The sequence below is a fragment of the Cyprinus carpio genome, chromosome B18 (genome assembly GCF_018340385.1).
Source record: "Cyprinus carpio isolate SPL01 chromosome B18, ASM1834038v1, whole genome shotgun sequence".
NCBI lineage: Eukaryota > Metazoa > Chordata > Actinopteri > Cypriniformes > Cyprinidae > Cyprinus > Cyprinus carpio.
The window spans coordinates 11,946,186-11,965,267 of NC_056614.1; the positions used below are offsets into that span (position 1 = coordinate 11,946,186).

At 39.0% G+C, this 19,082-nt stretch overlaps 2 protein-coding genes and 1 pseudogene across 9 annotated transcripts; 1 reads left to right on the top strand and 2 right to left on the bottom strand.

The window, feature by feature from the left end:
- Positions 1 to 3,611, bottom strand: LOC109101246 (annotated as a pseudogene).
- LOC109086124 lies at positions 3,591 to 4,706 on the bottom strand. The gene has a single exon (XM_042743609.1). It carries the CDS (start codon positions 4,419 to 4,421, stop codon positions 3,591 to 3,593), a length of 831 nt encoding a protein of 276 aa, XP_042599543.1. The 5' UTR covers positions 4,422 to 4,706.
- Positions 4,707 to 5,458: 752 nt separating this feature from the next.
- Positions 5,459 to 18,714, top strand: LOC109055225 (galaxin-like). Of its 8 annotated transcripts, none has more exons than XM_042743832.1 (12): positions 5,459 to 5,525; positions 5,629 to 5,673; positions 10,859 to 10,886; positions 11,053 to 11,150; positions 11,274 to 11,408; positions 11,560 to 11,733; positions 11,920 to 11,965; positions 13,154 to 13,173; positions 13,403 to 13,488; positions 14,728 to 14,948; positions 17,198 to 17,556; positions 17,673 to 18,714. In XM_042743832.1, exons 1-12 carry the CDS (start codon positions 5,501 to 5,503, stop codon positions 17,948 to 17,950), a joined length of 1,515 nt encoding a protein of 504 aa, XP_042599766.1. In that variant the 5' UTR covers positions 5,459 to 5,500; the 3' UTR covers positions 17,951 to 18,714. The 8 variants fall into 8 exon arrangements, with proteins under 8 accessions (XP_042599766.1, XP_042599773.1, XP_042599767.1 ...); XM_042743833.1 differs by having other exon boundaries at positions 5,465 to 5,525; positions 11,056 to 11,150; XM_042743839.1 differs by lacking the exon at positions 11,560 to 11,733.
- Positions 18,715 to 19,082: the final 368 nt, after the last annotated feature.

A 19,082-nucleotide genomic window follows, 5' to 3' on the forward strand; every position in this document is an offset into this window, starting at 1 on the left:
TAGTATCCTGTGTACTCATATAAGGAAGACGGACAGCGAGGTAGCGCTTAGCCAAAAAGCTTTACTTCATGCTGGCATGATCAAACACAGAGCATAACAGGCTGGCAGATTCTTCTTCAGCTAGCTCTACACATCCCGTTTTAACTACTGCACTGCTATTGCCACCTAGGGGAAAATTCTAATATAACAGCGAAATCCTTCCCCATATACTACATTCTCCCCCCCTTAAGCTTTTACAACATACAGTACACTTCTTGAAAAAAACTTTTTTTTTTTTTTTTTTTTTTTTTTTAACACTCATAGTCCTTTAAATAACGAGGCTTGGATACAGGTCTCGACGACCTTCGTACCACGGCAGTCGAGGATTGTGACTGCATTGGAGTACCTGGAGTTTGAATATCCAGCCCTGATGTTTTGGCCTGTTCTAAAACAGGCCTTGCCACACCCTCAGTGTCTGCTTCTGGAACCAAACAGCTTTCCTCCAGAATGGAACTCTCTGGTGCTGCAAAAGCTGCAGCTGCCGATTCAGACAACGGCTGGTTCCCTAGTTCCATAGGTTCCATAATCTCTGGTTCTGCCAAATCCTTGTCTTCCGAACTTGCCAATATCTGGTCAACGTGCCTGCGTACAATGTTACCGTCTCCTAGCATGACCTTGTAGGAGACAGGACCTGTGATCTTGGCAATGAACCCAGGAATCCACTTAGGTCCATGACTAAAATTCTTCGTGATCACGGCGTCTCCCTCCTGGAAACTCCTCCCTAAACCTTGCTTGTCATGCTGTTTCTTTTGAATGCACTGCTTCCGTTCCACCTTCCTTCTGCGGTCCGGATGAATTAGGTCTAAGGTCGATCTCAACTTCCTGCCTTGTAACATTTCAGCAGGCGACAGCCCAGTAGTGGACTGTGGTGTAATGCGGTAACTAAACAGCACTCTTGACACTTTAGTGATCAGGCTTCCGGCACCCGCCTTCTTCATCATTGACTTAAATGTCTGGACTGCGCGCTCAGCACAACCATTGGAGGAAGCATGATAAGGAGCAGAAGTAATGTGTTCAATTCCATTTTTCTGCATAAACTCTCTGAATTCGGCACTCACAAAACATGACCCGTTATCGGACACAATTGTTTCTGGAATTCCTTGATTGCTAAAACTCTTCCGGAGACACTCAATCGTAATGGCTGAAGTTGAGGTTGTTACAGGATAAACATCCATCCATTTGGAATGAGCGTCCATTAGGATCAAAAACAGGTGTCCCATGAATGGTCCCGCATAATCAATGTGTAACCTTTGCCATGGTTTGCTCGGCCACTCCCAAGGATGAAGTGGTGCTGGAGCTGGTGAATTACGGTGTTCTTGGCATACAACACATCTTTTAACTACAGCTTCGATGTCGGCATCTAACTTGGGCCACCAGAAATAGCTTCGCGCTAATGCCTTCATTCTAGTGATGCCGATGTGACCGTGATGGAGTTGCTGTATCAAGGCATCCCGGCCTGGTGGCGGCACCACTATGCGTGAACCCCACAGTACACACCCATCCTGCACACTCAGCTCTGTTTTCCTAACAGCATATGGTTGAAAAGCTGTGTCCCAGTCTTGAGGCGGCCAACCATGTTGGACAAGCTGCGCCACTCTGGACAACACAGGATCTCGGCCGGTCCATCTACTCATTGCAGCTGCCGAGACGAGGGTCACATTCTCCATCATCAGCACTCGTTCCTCCTGTCCTCTCTTGACAGCCTGTTGAGGAAGAGGGAGTCGACTCAACGCATCAGCATTGCTATGATGTTTCCCCGGCTTGTAAACCATCTCATACTCATACGCTCTCAAGGTTACTGCCCACCTCTGTATACGAGGGGAAGCCATTTGAGGCACAGCCTTCATCTCATTGAAGAGAGACAGTAATGGTTTATGATCAGTGCAAATGACAAACCTTCGTCCATATAAATATTTATGAAACCGCTGAATGCCAAATATCACCGCCAGACCTTCTTTGTCCAGTTGGGAGTAATTCGCTTCAGCTGGCGTTAGTGTCCTCGACATAAAACTGATCGGTCTCTCCTGGCCATTGGGCATGCGATGCGACAACACCACGCCCACTCCATAAGGAGAAGCATCGCAGGACAGGATCAGATCTTTTTGACTGTCATAATGCACTAACACATCCGATGACTGCATAAGTCGCTTAGACTCCTCAAAAGCATTCTCTTGCTCTGCCTCCCATTTCCAAGTGGTTCCCTTCCTTAACAGTTCATGTAAAGGTGCCAACAAAGTTGACAGGTGTGGCAGGAACCTGTTGTAATAGTTCAGCAGACCCAGGTACGCTCTCAGTTCTGTGACATTGGTCGGTGCTGGTGCTTCTTGTATAGCCCGGACCTTATGTGGCAAAGGATGAAGTCCAGAAGCATCCACTTTATAACCCAGGAACTCTGCTTCCTGCTCCAGGAACACACATTTTTTTACGCTTTAGGCGAAGACCAGCTTCCTGCAGCCGCGTTAATACCTGATTCAGTGTTGTAAGGTGACCTTGGTCACTCTGGCCTGTCAGCAAAATGTCGTCCAAATAGACAGCCACGTTCGGGATGCCGCCCACCAGACTCTCCATCAATCGTTGGAATATGGCTGGACTGGAGGAAACCCCAAAGGGCAACCGATTCACTTGGAACAAACCCTGGTGTGTATTAATGGTGACATATGGCTTGGATGTCTCATCCAGTAATACTTGCTGATACGCATGGCTCAGGTCCAGCTTACTGAACTTTTCACCGCTTGACATCTTCTCAAACAAGTCCTCCAATCTCGGTATTGGATACTGCTCGAGCTTCGATACCTGGTTTACAGTGAGTTTGTAGTCTCCACAAATGCGCACAGAATTATCAGCTTTTAACACCGGCACAATCGGGGCTGCCCACTCTGAGAATTTCACGGGCTCAATAATTCCCTGGTTCATGAGTCTCTCTAACTCCATTTCCACCTTCTTCCTCATCGCATAGGGCACAGGCCTGGGTTTATAAAACTTAGGAGTCACGCCTTCTTTAACATAAATTTTCGCTGGTGGGCCTCTCCAGGTACCTAGTTCCTCCTTGAAAACCTCTTCATGCTGCCTTAGCACATCCTGCAATGTCAATTCTGGCTGCTCCATCTTATTGATATGAACACAGTTCATTCCCAGCTCCTTTATCCAGGCCCGGCCTAACAGATTTGGTCCTGACCCTGCTACAACCACTACTGGTAGCTGTTTAACTTGGCCTTTGTACTTTACGATAACCTCTGCTGCTCCTAGTGTTGGTACTTTTTCGCCCGTGTAGGTTTTCAAAGTCATTGAGCAGTCCTGCAATTCTCGTGCACCCCCTGCAGTCCATAACTTGGCATACTCAGCCTTTGACAAAATCGTCACACTACAACCAGTATCCACTTCAAATTCCACAATGTTCTTATTTATGTTAAGCTCTGCAGTAATGGGGTCTACTTTCGTTAACTTTGGCTCTGTTAGATTATACATCGTAAATACATCTTCATCACTAGTGACATTCTCTGGAAATTCCCTTATATGATGTGCCCATTGCTTTTTATCATTTCTGAAATTTCCTACAGACTGCTTGTTTTTTCCTCCCCCTTAACACTCTGGTCTGCAAAAGGCGAGGACTTGCACACTCTCTTCAAATGTCCCCTTTTCCCACAAGCATGGCACTTTTCATTAATAAAACGACAGTCTCTTGCCAAATGTCCACCCCCACACCTGTAACAGGTCAACGGGGTTACCTTCCCTGGCCCTCTCTGGTTTAACTCCACATTATGCACTGACATTTGTGATGCAGTTGTGCTCACGGTGCCCTCCAATGTTTTCAGTTGCAAATCACGCACATCCCTACTTGCTGTCTCCATGGCCAACGCCACTTTCAAAGCTTTTTCAAATGTGAGCTCAGACTCCGCCAACAATCTCCTCTGCATGCGATCATCCGCTATGCCACACACGATCCTGTCACGTAGCATCTCCTTCAATTTATCGCCGTAGTTGCAATGTTGAGCGAGCTCTCGTAGCACTGCCACATACTCTGTCACCGTTTCATTCGCTGCTCTAGTCCTGGAATTAAACTTAAATCTTTGGACTATTTCACTGGGCTTCGGGTTATAATGTAACTGCAGCAGATCAGTCAAATCCTCATATGACTTTTCCCCAGGCTTGTTCGGGCTCAATAAGTTCCTCATTAAACTGTATGTCCGACTACCCACAGAACTTAACAATATTGCCCTCTTTTTTTCTTCATCCCCGATCCCATTGGCAACGAAAAAATGTCCCAACACTTCGACATATTCCTCCCATGTTTGGGTCTGACTGTCAAAAGCAGTAAGTGTTCCTACCATTGCCATAGCCATCTTGACGTCTTGATTAACGTTAGCTTCCTCGTCATCCGACATCCGCCTAGTTCCAGCGTACTTGCACTCTCCAACTTCCTATTGCTCTTTCTCTTCTGAGCTCACCCACATCCCATCCTCGTCGCCAAATGTAGTATCCTGTGTACTCATATAAGGAAGACGGACAGCGAGGTAGCGCTTAGCCAAAAAGCTTTACTTCATGCTGGCATGATCAAACACAGAGCATAAAAGGCTGGCAGATTCTTCTTCAGCTAGCTCTACACATCCCGTTTTAACTACTGCACTGCTATTGCCACCTAGGGGAAAATTCTAATATAACAGCGAAAACCTTCCCCATATACTACACCATAAATTCTTGATAAGATAGGTCTTAAAAACTTTCATTCTGGCGCTTCAGGGGACGTCATTTCAACGTCCGACAAAGACGTTGAAAAGACGTCGATTGGACGTACTTTTGCTCAGTGGGACCTGTCAACTTCGCACAGGGTATCGCACCCCCATTGCGACAGCCCTGATCATGACAATGCTCAACACCATTGGATCAGAGCCATGTCAATGGTTTGGCAATGTAAAGTTTTTTTTTTTTTTTTTTTTTTTTTTAACTTGCCAATAAAGGAGGAGAGACCACAGACCAGAGCTCTGTTCATGATATGCAAACACTCAGTTGTGTTGAAATATAGTTATCATGGTATTATTATCATTACCTTGATATTTATTTCATCACTAATATTTATTATGACTATAAGTGTTACAATATATTAGTCATGCATATTTGGTGTGCATGTTGGAGTGCTTGGCTGCATACCAGCAAAAAACTTACAGTATAACAGTAAAAACATTCCACAGATCATTACAATGTGTGATGATATGGATCTCAGTGACTGTGCAATTCATTAATAACCCATGCAATGATGCTGGTATAGCAAAACATCAGCTAGGAAAATATGAATTCTGTTATCATGTCCATACTTGTTACTTCCTTTATGTGATTTTGGGCATCACAATATGTGGTCCTTCCTTACTTACTATGATGCAGCCTGAGGGGTGGAGCAAAAGTTTATTTTGGGGTGAATAAATTCTCTTCCTTGGGATATTCAAGCTTTACTGGACAAGGATACACAATGGAGATCTACACATCAGTTGCATGTATGACAGCACATTTTTAAAGTTTTGGGTTACCTCTGTTGTAGATTTATGTATTTATTTTGTAAGTTATATTTTAGAACTTATATTGTATTTTTTATTGCAGATGTAGTTACAGTCTTGTGCAGTGTTGCAACATCCTCTGCAAAGGGTAAGGAAACACAAAAATTATACTTTTATTATACTTTTATATACATTTACCTTTACTAGTTTTATTTAGTGTCAGCTACTATTGTCATTTAAAAGAGTGGCCATTGAAACAAAAATATTAATTAGTCTAATAGATATCAGTGGTGTTATTCAACTTTTCAAAATATTTTTCCAAAATTGTTATTAACTAATTGTTGTAGAGGTACAAAAGAGTAGACAAACAAACTCTGTTTATGCGCGCGGTTTTAATATTTTATTTTATTTTGATTTATTATTTATTTTATCTATTTTTTTTCCTTTGGAGGCGGAGACCGAGCTTGCTCTTGAGCCATGAACGCTGTATAACAGTATCAGTTAGTGAGACGGAAGACGTAGCTGCAGATGGAGCGCGCTCAGAGTAGCCCAAACAGTTAAAAAGTGTTGCGTTATCTGAAACTTAAACAATTACAGAAAGGCACTGAACAAGGAACTAAAAGAGCACAGAACTTTTACACACCCACCCAAATTGGATACCACTTTGACTGGACGGCGAGGGACAGTATTTTGATGACCGTGGTAGTGTACCGTTTGATTCGTCTTAATTTGGGATTTAGAGAGTTGCTATTACATGCTACGCATTAATACTATTACGCACCAGTATGTCGCGCGCCGATGAAGAAAAAAAACTGTATGCTTCTTTATGTTACATTGTGTCTACACCGGGCGTGAGCGACGCGACAGTATCATTGATAGCGTGGAAGCGGCGCGGAACGACGACAGACGAATCCCCGACAGTAAACTGAAACCTTCTCTTTCGTGTAGGCTAATGCGCTACTTCTGACAAGAAGAACAAGTAGATTTGCAGTGGTCGTTTGGTGGTAGTTTATGGGTTCCATTTTGGTTTGTGTTTTTTTTTTTTATGTTATTTTTTTTGTTTTATTTTATTTTTTTTTTTCTGTTTTGTTGAATGTGATGCTGAGCAGAGTCTATGAGTTAGGCTAAATAGGGCCCATTGGAGGACTGCATATTGCTTTTATTTCTAACAAATGCAGTGCAGAAAAGTTTAATAACAAAACTGCCTTAACCCCAATAAAAACTACAAAAGAGGAGAAACGTGAGTGGAATTGGATTCATGACGTGTGGCGAGGTCTTTTTTCGTGCTTTGGCAATTTTTGCAGGGATAGTGGACGATGATAGTGGTTTTTTTGTGTATAGTTTTTTTGTATTTGAAATCAAGTACTATCAGTATGTTTTCAGTAAAGCCCCGAATGTTTTTATTACCACCATGCATCAATGAGTTTTCATGCCCAATAAAGTCATTTATATTAGAATTTAATTAAATAAATAAATAAATATCTCTCGACTCTCACGTCTACAGTGTCTGTCAATTTACGCGTTGTCATTCACACCCGACAAAAACCGCCCACTGAGTCTAGTGCTTCTGACTGACATGTAAACTGGCCAACCATCGATGAGCGTCTGTACGATCCAGCCAATGATATGAGATCTTTTGGAGCCAGGCGGTTTGTTGGCGTGTAGTATTTTACTAGATCAATTTATTTGAAAATTAAAATGGATATTTGAAAATTCTTCATAAGAATAGCCAACACTTGAACGCCAAGAAACAACAGCTTCAGGTATCTGTAACTTTTAATCATAGTATTATATTTCTTTTTCGGTTTTAAATTGTGTCTGATTTAACGTTACATTTTGAACATCTAACACTTAACGGTTGCGCAGCACAGTCTTTAGGACACACACACACAGAGCGGTTATAATGTTTGTTTAGCACGGTCGTGTCAGGGCAACAATTCAATAAACAAGATAATAAAAAAGACATATTTCGCAAAGGAAATGGTTCCAAACAAAGCATGTTGTTGTGCTCTGCAGCAACACACAGCGGTGTTTACTGAATAAATTTGCTTGAATAAATGATTCACTGACCCATTCATAAAAACAGTTGCTTACTTTTTTCTGAATGAATCATCTGTTTCGAACGAATCCATCGATTAAATGACTGACCGACTCACTCATTAAGGCAGTGGCTTACCGCCACCTAGTGGCAAAGTACCATTCAAATTTTTTTCATAATTTCATATTTTTTGTATTCCAAGATGCATTTCAGTGGCTTGAGTATTCCGTATCCAGAAATTCTGCATTCTGCTTTTCTTGTCGTCTCTTTGGCAAGCATCATATCCGAAACAGCAAAGACACATTAACAAGTGCAAGTTTCTCCAACTGGAAAAGAGCTTTAGAATCATTCATAGAGCATGAACAAAGTAGCCTTCATAAGGCTTCCATGACATGCTGGAAGAGCTACAAAACAGCTGATAAACACATGGAAGATATGAATGATGCACAGACTTCAGTAGAGGGTGAGGTTTATCTGCCAGACTGAATAACTTGAATCTGTTTACTGTAATGCATAAACACAGAGATAAAGTCCTTTGACCGGTATATCTTTGTAGAGTAAGAGTATGTCAGTGCACTGCTTAATGTTTGCTTCTTATCCCTGTTCTACCAGGACGAGTGTAGCCAGTCAGGCTTGATTGGAAAAGAAAAGAAAACTGAGAGACAGAGACAAAAAAAAAGCGAGATAGAGACACAACATCAGCATATGTGTCAGGATACAAGGGATAAACTTTAAATAAAATGTTTTAAATTTGTTTTTGTATATTTTAAACAAGGTAAATCTTTCTGATTTATTAAAATAAAAAGTCACATACATGGATTTTTCTGGGCTAAGCCCCGGATCTCCACTCACCCTAGAACCGCCCCTGGTGTTTAATATAGTGGACGATGTTAGTGGTACGTTAGTGGACGATGCTTTTTATTTCAGAAACATAAAGAGTGTAATAGCATCAGCAGTGGTGGTCAGTAACAGAGTAGCTTTACTTTACATAAGATCGTACTGTTTACTTCACTACATTTCATAAAACATATCGTTACTCCTTATAATAGGCTATATCACGTGCTCCGACACGCAGAAGCGGTGTCTGATTCAAGAACGAACTGATTCTTTTCAATGAACCTTTTAAATACTGTTAGCTTATGCTAACTGTCTAACTAACAAGCTTGCTGGTGATAAGTTGGGGTAATTTTTAGATATAAAGTCTAAATATTTTTATTCAACCACCTCCTAGATAGATTACATCTGGGGGAAAAAGAAAGGATGTGATGTTCAGAACATGGTAACTACAGTAATTATCAAAGTGGGAAGTGATGCCCTCTGGGGGCATTTGGCCAGGGGTGTTTTTTGTTGTTGTTGTTTTTTACACCACAGACAAGGTTTGAGAAGAAAAAAATCATTATGAAAATATAATTATATTTTCCTTAAAATGTTCTTCCTAACTAAAGGCCTTATTCTCATGTCATATATAACTGTGCTTCACAGTGAACATTACTACATCATTCTCATCAACTTAGTCCATATCAACAACAAAAATATATCTTGACTTCATATAGTGGTTATTTTGGGAAAATCCCAGGCATTTTGGGCAGTATAGGATTATAAAAAATATGTGACAATATAACAGGGCTCTAGAGTGCTACCAATTACCAGTGCTACCAGCCGTTCAAGGAACGTCTCCCTGTGGTTCAACAACAGACACTAGAGCCCTGCATTTCAGCCTGAGCCCGACGGACCCCGAGTTATTTACACCCTTAGAGCCGAGCTTCGGGATAATTTTCACGACATAGTTCAGACGCGGCCCGGGCCTCCCGCCTGTTTTAGACTTCTCCTTACTTTTATATTTTAGACATCCATCAATTAGTGATGAAAAAGAAAATTGCCGGGCTGGTGGAAACAACACAAGACCATGCTACCACGACTGTCAAGAGCGGCTGGATGGTGTTTAGTGTCCCGCAGCAGCAGCGCAGCTGAACAGTTCTGCGTTCAAATACACGCAATAGGCTCAAGTTTGCCACAAAGCACCAGCAAAAGTAATTATAATAAATGTGACAGGGGGAAATAGTAAGGAGATACTTGAATTATTTAAACTAGTGTTTTCTGAATCTGTGTCGCAAGGATTACGTTGCTGATCCTGACTCGCCATCTCCTCAGACGCGCCTTTAGAGAGAAGTGCATCTTTACAGATTATAATGAAAGAGTTTTTGTTTTCAATTTGTTTTCTTTCATGAAGTAATCATTTAAAGCTTTCTATAGAAATATTTATTGTGTCTGTGAGGTATGTGTTCACTGAGTTTCGGTTCATTTTTGTACTCCTGTTAAAGACGAGACGCAGAAAGCGCATCGTGTTTGTTTTCTTTATTTTATAAAAGCACAACTTTTTTTTGAGTGCACACAAATAAAAGACCCTTTGCAGTTACGAATGATGTATTACTCTTACCTTTGTGTGCAAAAATGATGGCGTATCAACTGAAAAAAATGCAAGTGATCATGCTGACATCTCCATGTCCTGAAGCGTCTCCGCACAAACTATTGGATATAGCGCACATTAAGCTGGGTCCAACGTTTAAACATTGTTATATGCTTGAACTTATATTTAAAAAACAAAAATTGCACCAAACGTTTTTCTAAATTAACTTAATATAAAAACAAAAATGAAATATAATCACTTTGCTATTACATACAAAACTGAACTATTTTAATAGCTGAAACAGTAGTATAAGCTGTTTAGCTGTTCATATCAGACACTAGAGCATCCCTTCATTCAGACACAGTGAAAGATCTGATAAGAATTAGTGTAGAGGTGCCAAGTCTGGAATATTTTTGAGAGAGAGTGTGGCCAGCTGGTTTAGCCAAGGCCAAAGATCAAGAAGGCAAAAACTACAGGAGTTGGCCATCCGAGAGGCATGTGACTGCAATGGAGGATAGTCCATAAGACATTGAGCCATGAGATGTTCAGTTTGAAGCCCTTAAAACACTTAATTTAGATTTTCTTTTTATTTCATTTATCTTGAGATGTTTTAAGTTTAAATTTCAGCTCAGTGAAGCACTTTAAGCACCAACACTTTTTCAGTAAGTTACCTTTCTTGTAGAATTGTGCTTCAAATGAAGAACTTTATGTTTTTGTCAGATATTGTGAAAAGTGGGTGTTACATACCAGAATGGAGCCAGATATCAAAGTGGAGGGCTCATGTTGACTTTAATCTTTATAGCATTTAGAGTCGTCTTACCCACAGGAGACTAGTTATCACTTTTAGAACCACTACCACTCAATTTTCATAATCTCTTTGTTCCTCAGAAAGTGTCCATCGTGCCAGAGAGAGCCAGTGAGTGACCTTACACAGAGCCTTAACTCTGAGCCTCTAAACACAGTTGCATAAGATATTTTTTTCATTCATTATTACATATGTTTTTTCATAGATTACTTAAATGTAAATTAACAGAATGTGTTGGTAAGTGTAAAATAGGAGTGATATGTATTGTTTATGTCAGCAGCAACGCAGGTTTCAATGGACAGATGGAAGGCAGCCATCATCTGCACTGGTGTGGAAATGTGTCTTACAAGGTCTCAGGAAGTTCCTGCTGTAATGGTAGGAGAGACTCCAGCAGCTGTCACTTTGTGGTTGCTGAGAGTAAAGGATGTAATTCATAATGAGTTTATGACATATACAAACTCTGAACACTGTTTTAGATTGTATATTAATATGTTGCAGGTAATATAACTCTGGGATTAAGCCAGCTGGTGGCTGACTGCTGTGGTTCTGTAGCTTACAATCCACTTAATGAGATTTGCTGTAATGGCAGTATTCTGACTCGAAGCAGCACTTACGCGAAATGCTGTGGCAAAGGTAGCCGATCCACTTTATACACCTTGATGACATTTTTCAGATTTGACACATTTTTGCATGCTTAAGAAATTTTGATGAGATTGGTTGATCTTCAGACAGTTAGCTCAAGGTTGACGTTTTATAATGAGTTTTCTCTTACACTCATTTACAGACATGTACTTGACAACGACTCATGTGTGTTGTGGTAAAAACAACATATTTCAATGGAAGGAAAATCATTCTTGTTGTGGCGAGAAAACATATGACGAGACAATCCACTGCTGCTGTAGTAACCCTACACCAGTAGTAAAGCATAAAAATGAAACTTGCTGTCTAAAAGCAAAAGGTGTGTGTGTGTGTGTGTGTATACAGCACTTACAGTGATTATTATATAAATAATTAAAGAAATATGGTGAAACAGTGATAAACAGTGGAGCAAAGACATCATGTACTGTAAACTTTAATGTTTTTAGTTTAAGTAATACATCTACCATTTCTTCTAGTAGATCATAATCTGAATCTTATTCCACAGATCATGATAAAAAAACAGAACACCAGCCAGGCTCTCCTCCAACTCGGTGAGTCACACAGACAGACAAAAATACTTCCCAGAGACAACATAATTATATACAGTATATACGTTATATACAGTGGCATCATTGCACAGACCTCCAGAGGGGCAGTGGACAAGCGACCTTACAAGGGCACAATCGCGTATATATATTTAGTCCCACATTTTTTCTGAATTTAATCAGGATTAATCCTACCTAATATTAATTTTTTACATTGCAATTACTTCACATTCAATCTTCAAATTAATGTAGAAACAACATAAAAACAGTATATTTTTAATATTTGTATAATGGAATCTTTTTTTATGACTGAAGGCAAGTATCACTGATACCAGTACTACTGATCAAGTCAAGTCAAGCTTTATTGTCATTCCTCTATATGTGTGGACATAGAGTGGAATGAAATGTTGTGTCTCGCAGGACCACGGTGCTACATAAATAAACATAAATATAAACATACAACACTAGACGTAAAAACAATTTTTAGACCTTCATAGCTAACTTTCTGAAATGGTAATCTAACTATACATATACTTTAAATAGTTTACTATACATACGCATAACCTAAGACAGACTATACAAGTACTTTACATAATAACTGTACATTTTATCGTGCAAAAGAGGTATTTAAGGTTAAGAAGCAAGTAGTGCAATATGATTTGAGGTGCATTCACAAGTAAACATTTGTGTTATCTTATTAAGTCCTTGTAACATGGAGTGTTTATAAGAAAGTGTCTGGTGCATATAGAGAGGAAAGAGTGTGTTTCTACAGGTGGTTTGTCCAGCCCACTCACCTGTGTGTATCACACTCAGAATTGCACAATGTTTTCCTTAAAACATGGAGTGTTTATAAGAAAGTGTCTGGTGCATATAGAGAGGAAAGGGTGTGTTTCTACAGGTGGTTTGGCCAGCTCACTCACCTGTGTGTTTCACACTCAAAATTGCACAATGTTTTCCTTAAAACATGGAGTGTTTATAAGAAAGTGTCTGGTGCATATAGAGAGGAAAGAGTGTGTTTTTCTACAAGTGGTTTGTCCAGCCTGCTCACCTGTGTGTAGGGTCAGCAGCATGAAGAGCAGCTATATATAGTATATATACTGTATATTCTTACAATGAAGGTCTATTATACACTACTAATATAATTTTGTGTGTGATTTTGTTTGTTTGGTTCTATGTGTGACTGGAAATCTCAAGCCCTCTGCCCATATTATCAGGTAAAGCATTTGCCATCCTCATTGTATACTAAAGTTTGTACATATCTGTCTTTTGATTGAACAGTCATCTAGTTAGTCCCTAGATATTCTTTGATAGTCTCTTTAGTTCATGCCTAACTTAACATTTTTTCAGGTGTCCATCATAAATAATTCATGTCTTCATTGGAAATTATGGTCATTTTATGGTTATTGTAGTAAAAATCTCACACTCTTACTCATTCTCCTCTAGACTTGATTTGTGGATCAGAAACCTACAATCCCCATAAACAAATGTGTTGCTCAGGGAATCTGTATAAGGCATCAGCACTTACTAAGGTATTGGATATTTCTCTGAACACTATTATTTTCAGTAAAATGTGCTTGTTAAAGTGGTGGTTGATTGTGTAATGTTGCTGTTTGAGCATAAACAATATCTGCAAAGTTACGACGCTGAAAGTTTAATGCAAGCGGAGATATTGTCTTTTAAAATTATGTCAGTTTAATGCCTACAAAAACGTCTCGTAGGGACTCCAACAAGCTACTTCCAGGGTTTGTGATGTCACCAACCCAGAAATTTACAAAAACCCCACCCCTGGGAACATGCAACAAAGTGGGTGAGGCCATGTGCTGCTTTAGAGAAGAGGAAGAGTTGTTGCCATGCAATCTAAACTAGGGGTGCTCTTAAAAAAATCTATTCATATATGAATCGCGATTCTGTCTTCTAACGATTGTAATGGATTCACAAGTTTCAAAATCAATGTTCTAAAGCATCGGTGCTTAATCCTGTTTCTCGCGTCCCCCTGCTCTGCATCTCTCTCTCTCTCTCTCTCTCTCTCTCTCTCTCTCTCTCTCTCTCATTCAGATCATTAGCTCATCAGCTCCTTCAAAGAACTGTGTTCCAGTTATACACTTTATGTGTATAGACAGACAGATATTTTTCATATAGCTACGAGAAGCATTAAACATGTACGCGCACGCGGTTGCAATGGTAGGGAGCAATACTTGCTGGCAAACACTTTCTGTTAAAAAATATACAATTACTTTACAAAAATGCTACAACGCAGTCATGTATTCTTCCTTTTTTTCAACTTTAATCAGGATAAAACCATATATTAGAAGCTAAAAGCAGTAGCACAGGTTCTACACAATCCTCTTCACTAATATTGTTGCGGTCTATATTCTATCGGGCTCAAATTTATAAGCAATATTTTATAAGCAACACAAACTAAGCAGTTTAGCGAATCACAACACACTGGGCCAGCTAACCAATCTGAGCCCATTGCGTATTTCTGAGGGAGGGGCTTCATAAAACCAGGAAATCATTAGTTTGTTTATAGGAGAAGGGACAGAGAGGTGTAGAATAAAGGTAAATTATGTGAAAAAATAATGTGTTTTTTAAAAAACAAAGCCTTAACACATGTTAGACTGCACCCCATAAATACAATCAAGCCTAGTAAAAAACAGTCAACCACCCCTTTAAGTATTTGGAGAAATGAGAGTATACTGTTTTCAAATACTCATACATACATTATACATACATTATTGTACAGTACTATGTATACCTGTGTCCTTCAGTGCTGTGGCGGAGATGCTTACACTCTGTCAGATGACAATGTGCTGTGCTGTAATGGAATCCTTCATCTCAATGTGCCTGAGCAGTCCGAGTGTGTTGGAGGTGTTATATATACTCCAGCAAACACTACTTGCCAAATGTCGACCCGTCCTCGTCTTGGAGAGCACTGCTGTGGAGGACAAACCTTCAATCCTCGCACGCATATTTGCTGTAATGGTCACAGGTAGGCCCACAGATTACAAAGATTTAAAAGTGCACTTAGTACTTTTTTGCTCATGTTTTAAATAATTTTATTATATTTTGATTCATTTTGCAATCATCCAAACCTTGACCCTTGATCTTAAAGGGGTCATTGGATGCCCATTTTCCACAAGTTGATATGATTTTTTAGGGTCTTAATGAAAAGTCAACTTGGAACCCACGTTTTCCCATGGTCATCAAACCGCGACCCACAATTATGTAGGCCTATATATTGTCGTCATTTGTAAGTCGCTTTGGATAAATGCGTCTGCTTAATGACTAAATGTGTGTATCTTTTGAAAAACAAAAACAAAGCAAATTTATTTCATAAAAATTAAGTCAAGACTGTTAAGAATATGACTAATACTGAATAAACAACCTATAAGGTAAGGCTATTAGCAGTCCCAACTAGTTTTTGTTAATAAAGTTAAGTTGGTATGAGCCACCACCGTCATTCAAACATATACAAAATGAGACAAAGTGAAAATAAAATGGTATTTTGGGGTTATGGAAAGAACAGTTACTATGGTGAATATACAATACTAACATGAACTGTTAATGAAATGTGGAAACTGCTACTGAATAGAATGAATATCATACCTTCATGCAAATCCTTCCCAGCTAACACACGCAGTACCAGTTATGAGATTTATCAGTACTGTACTTTTATTTCACACGTTGTATGCTCGTAGTTTCTGCACTTTAGTGAAGTGATTTACAGCAAGGCGCCACGTTCGCACGTGATATAGAAGAGTGCGCGCTACGAACACAGTATAACATCTGACAGGACAGGATAGTTTGCTTTTCTGAGGTGAAAGCTGTTTTTATTTAATAACAAGTTACGAAAATAATAATAGAATACAGAAGTGTCAACAGCTTCATGCATGTCTTTTAAAATAAAAGTCTCGTATCAGAAAAACATTTAGAATTACATTTTTTGTTGTTGATGTCATTTGTTTGGCCGTACACTCCGCGACCCACTCAGAACACTCTCACGACCCAAACACTAGTCTATAACATACTTTGGTTTTGATTTTTCTTTGTTGTTGTAAAGCTAGAGCATTTTTTTCATGTCAGCTTTTACCTAACAGCTTTTTTCAGAGCATGCTGTTTTCTTGCATGCTGCTTTAAATGCAAGTGAGCTCTGCTCACCCCGCCCCTCTCTTCTGAGCCGCTCTCTGAGAGACGGTAAACTTTAGTCGCATTCATTATGAAATTTGCTTATTAACACGTTATTAGGAAAGGCGATTTGCAAAGATTCATTAAAAAACCTTATACTCACTTCTTCTGTAGGTGAGGCTGGATCACGAATGATTTGCGCAAACATAAATGCATTTAGGTAGATCGGGGGTGCATTCTCTTAAAAAAAAAACATAATCCACTGCATCTTCAGCGGCTCAGATTTCAGGAGTAAATGACGACTGCTATGTTCATTATTACATCGAACAACAAAACACCTCAATTGCTTAGGAGACATTCTTGTCCACATCTGCTCTGGCGTCGAAACAATGGTGGACTAAAGACAGCTTACTCAGGGCAGATCTAAGGTTAGACACCAATCCAGTCTGTGGTGAAATGCTACTGTCAATCAACAATGTTGGGAGCGGCCTTGGTCTGTGTGAACGGCTTGATTTCAAAAGGGGTAATGATTTCAGTAGATTAAAAAAAAAACACTGGGTGGATTTTTATCATTATAGGGTGGTTGTGTACACACACTGCCAACACACATTTCAGTTCAAACTACTTGTAAAAACACATCCACCAAACAGGGGCGATCTGCCTTATGTAGAATAACATATTTCTCACAAGTATGGATAATTTTTTGTGGGAATAACTTTTTATAGTGACTTTCTCTGCATGTTCCTGCTCAAATAGGTTTCAGGTCAGGAAACAAATAGCAGTACTTTTGTGAATCTCTGATAATCCGCAAAACCATTAAAAAATTTTACATTATTGTTTGGCCTGTAACCTGATTTAATTCTGCCAACGCTGTCTTGACAAACGAGGCTTTGTCTGAAACTGGATATTCAAGTCTAACTGATACATGCAGAGACAGCATAAGAATGTATTTACTGCCACTACATTTCTCAAAGAAAACATATTCATATAGCACAGCTCTAGAACAGTCTCTCAGTCATCCAGGCCACCCAATAAACCCTCAATAATTTTAAAAACACTTGAATAACTTTTCTTTCAATGTTTTTTTTTGTTGTTGTTGTTTGTTCTGTTTAGCCACAACAAGATGAATGGCCATTTCTGCTGTGGTTCAGAAGTCTATGACCACCACAACCAGTTCTTGAAATGCTGCTCAGGTCATCTCTACAACCTAACCCATTTAAGTGGAAAAGCAGAGTGCTGTGGAAACCTATTGCTGCAAAATAATAAAAAAATTTGCTGTTCCTCCTCAACCAATTCCATAATGTATGAGACCAAACCAAACCACCATTGCTGTGGGCATTACTACTACAACACGTCCTTGTGGAGCTGCTGTGCTGAACGTCTCAAACCAACACCAAAGCCTAACAGCCTTCGTGCAGAATACAGACTTAAACCACTAAGGGACCTGATCCCTGAAATGTGCAATAAAACAGGTGATGTTTTTGAATATTTATTTCTTTGTTTTTAAAAAAAGAAAAAAGAAAACATGAAATGCTAAACATTTTTTGGAAGTAGACTAAATGATCTCTTTTTATGTGTGTGTTTCTAGTGTTCTTTGGCAAAGTGGAGAGTGTGGCACTTGAAAATGATATGCGTCATGTGTTGTTGAAAGTTGTGTGGCAAGTCAACATGAAATCAGAAAAGGTCATCAAAGACCCTTGGCTTCATGTGTCCCTGGATCACTGCAGCTTTCCTGCCACAGACAATGGCAAAACCTACCTTTGGGAGAAAAACCACAATGGGAAGCCCGTGCTTCTCTCTCAACCTGTTGACCTAACAGCTGACATTTACATGTTATATTATGTATGTTACCAAAAGAAGGGATAGAAATATGGATTGAGGTCTATTTCCCATCATTTCAAAGCATGCAGATTGTCATAAGATTTCTGATCATTTTTATCCATCATTAATGATAAATTACAATAGAGACAAGTCTCTGTTACTATACACAGCATTACGGGATCACATGTTGTGCATCTGTGCTTTTTACCTTATTGGATATTTTTATTTCATCTCAATAATGGATTGATCCTGTTGGGAGTGATGCATTACTCTCATTTATTCAATGAGGTAATTTTAAGCTTTGTTAATGTGAAAAATGGAAATAGAATAAAAAAGAAAACATTCTTTTTTTAAAATTGAGTTCGCTTAAAGAGTTCTTTTTTATCTAAAATGCTAGGCAGTGTTTATTTTATATATTTTAAGTTGCACTGCATGACATGCATGAAAAGAAGCATGCTTTTGTAATTGTACTGTATTTTATCAGTCTCGGGTCTATTCCAATTCTGTTCAGTTTTTAACAATTTGACGGGTTCAGGGGCCTTCATGTACTAAGTTCAGTGGTGCTATATATATATATAGACAATCAAAAATCACTGTGTTATCTATCTAATACATGTAGTGACTTGGTAGTTTTCAACTTCTCCAAACTCCTATATACGGTTCAATTTCTATGTCTCAGCTATATGCAACTGTGAATACACCTTTCAGGTTAAATGTTGTGTGAAAATTTACTCATTCAAGCTGTATTATGGTATTGCAGAATTATTATTATTATTTTTTTTTTAAATAAAAAAAGTTAAGAAGCACAAGACTGCAGTATACATATTTGTTTTTAAAAAGAGGTGCCTTAAAAATATAATTTTATAGTCCTAAGGTTATAGTACTCAATAGGCCCTAAATACCAACCTGATGAACAGTCTGTTCTTAGCTGGTTTATGAAATATGTTATACTTTTACTTAGTATGGCCAATATTAATAACATTTACAGTTCATTGGAAATGTATACACTAAATATTTATTTAAATCTAACAAATATATTGTCAGAAAAATGTGTGACATTGTACAATGTTTAGTACTGTATATTTGTAGCAGAAAATATTTAAATAACGTTAAAAAATTAGTGTTGTAGTCGAGACTACCTAATCGGAGACCAAGACCAATGTTTGTTGAGACTCAG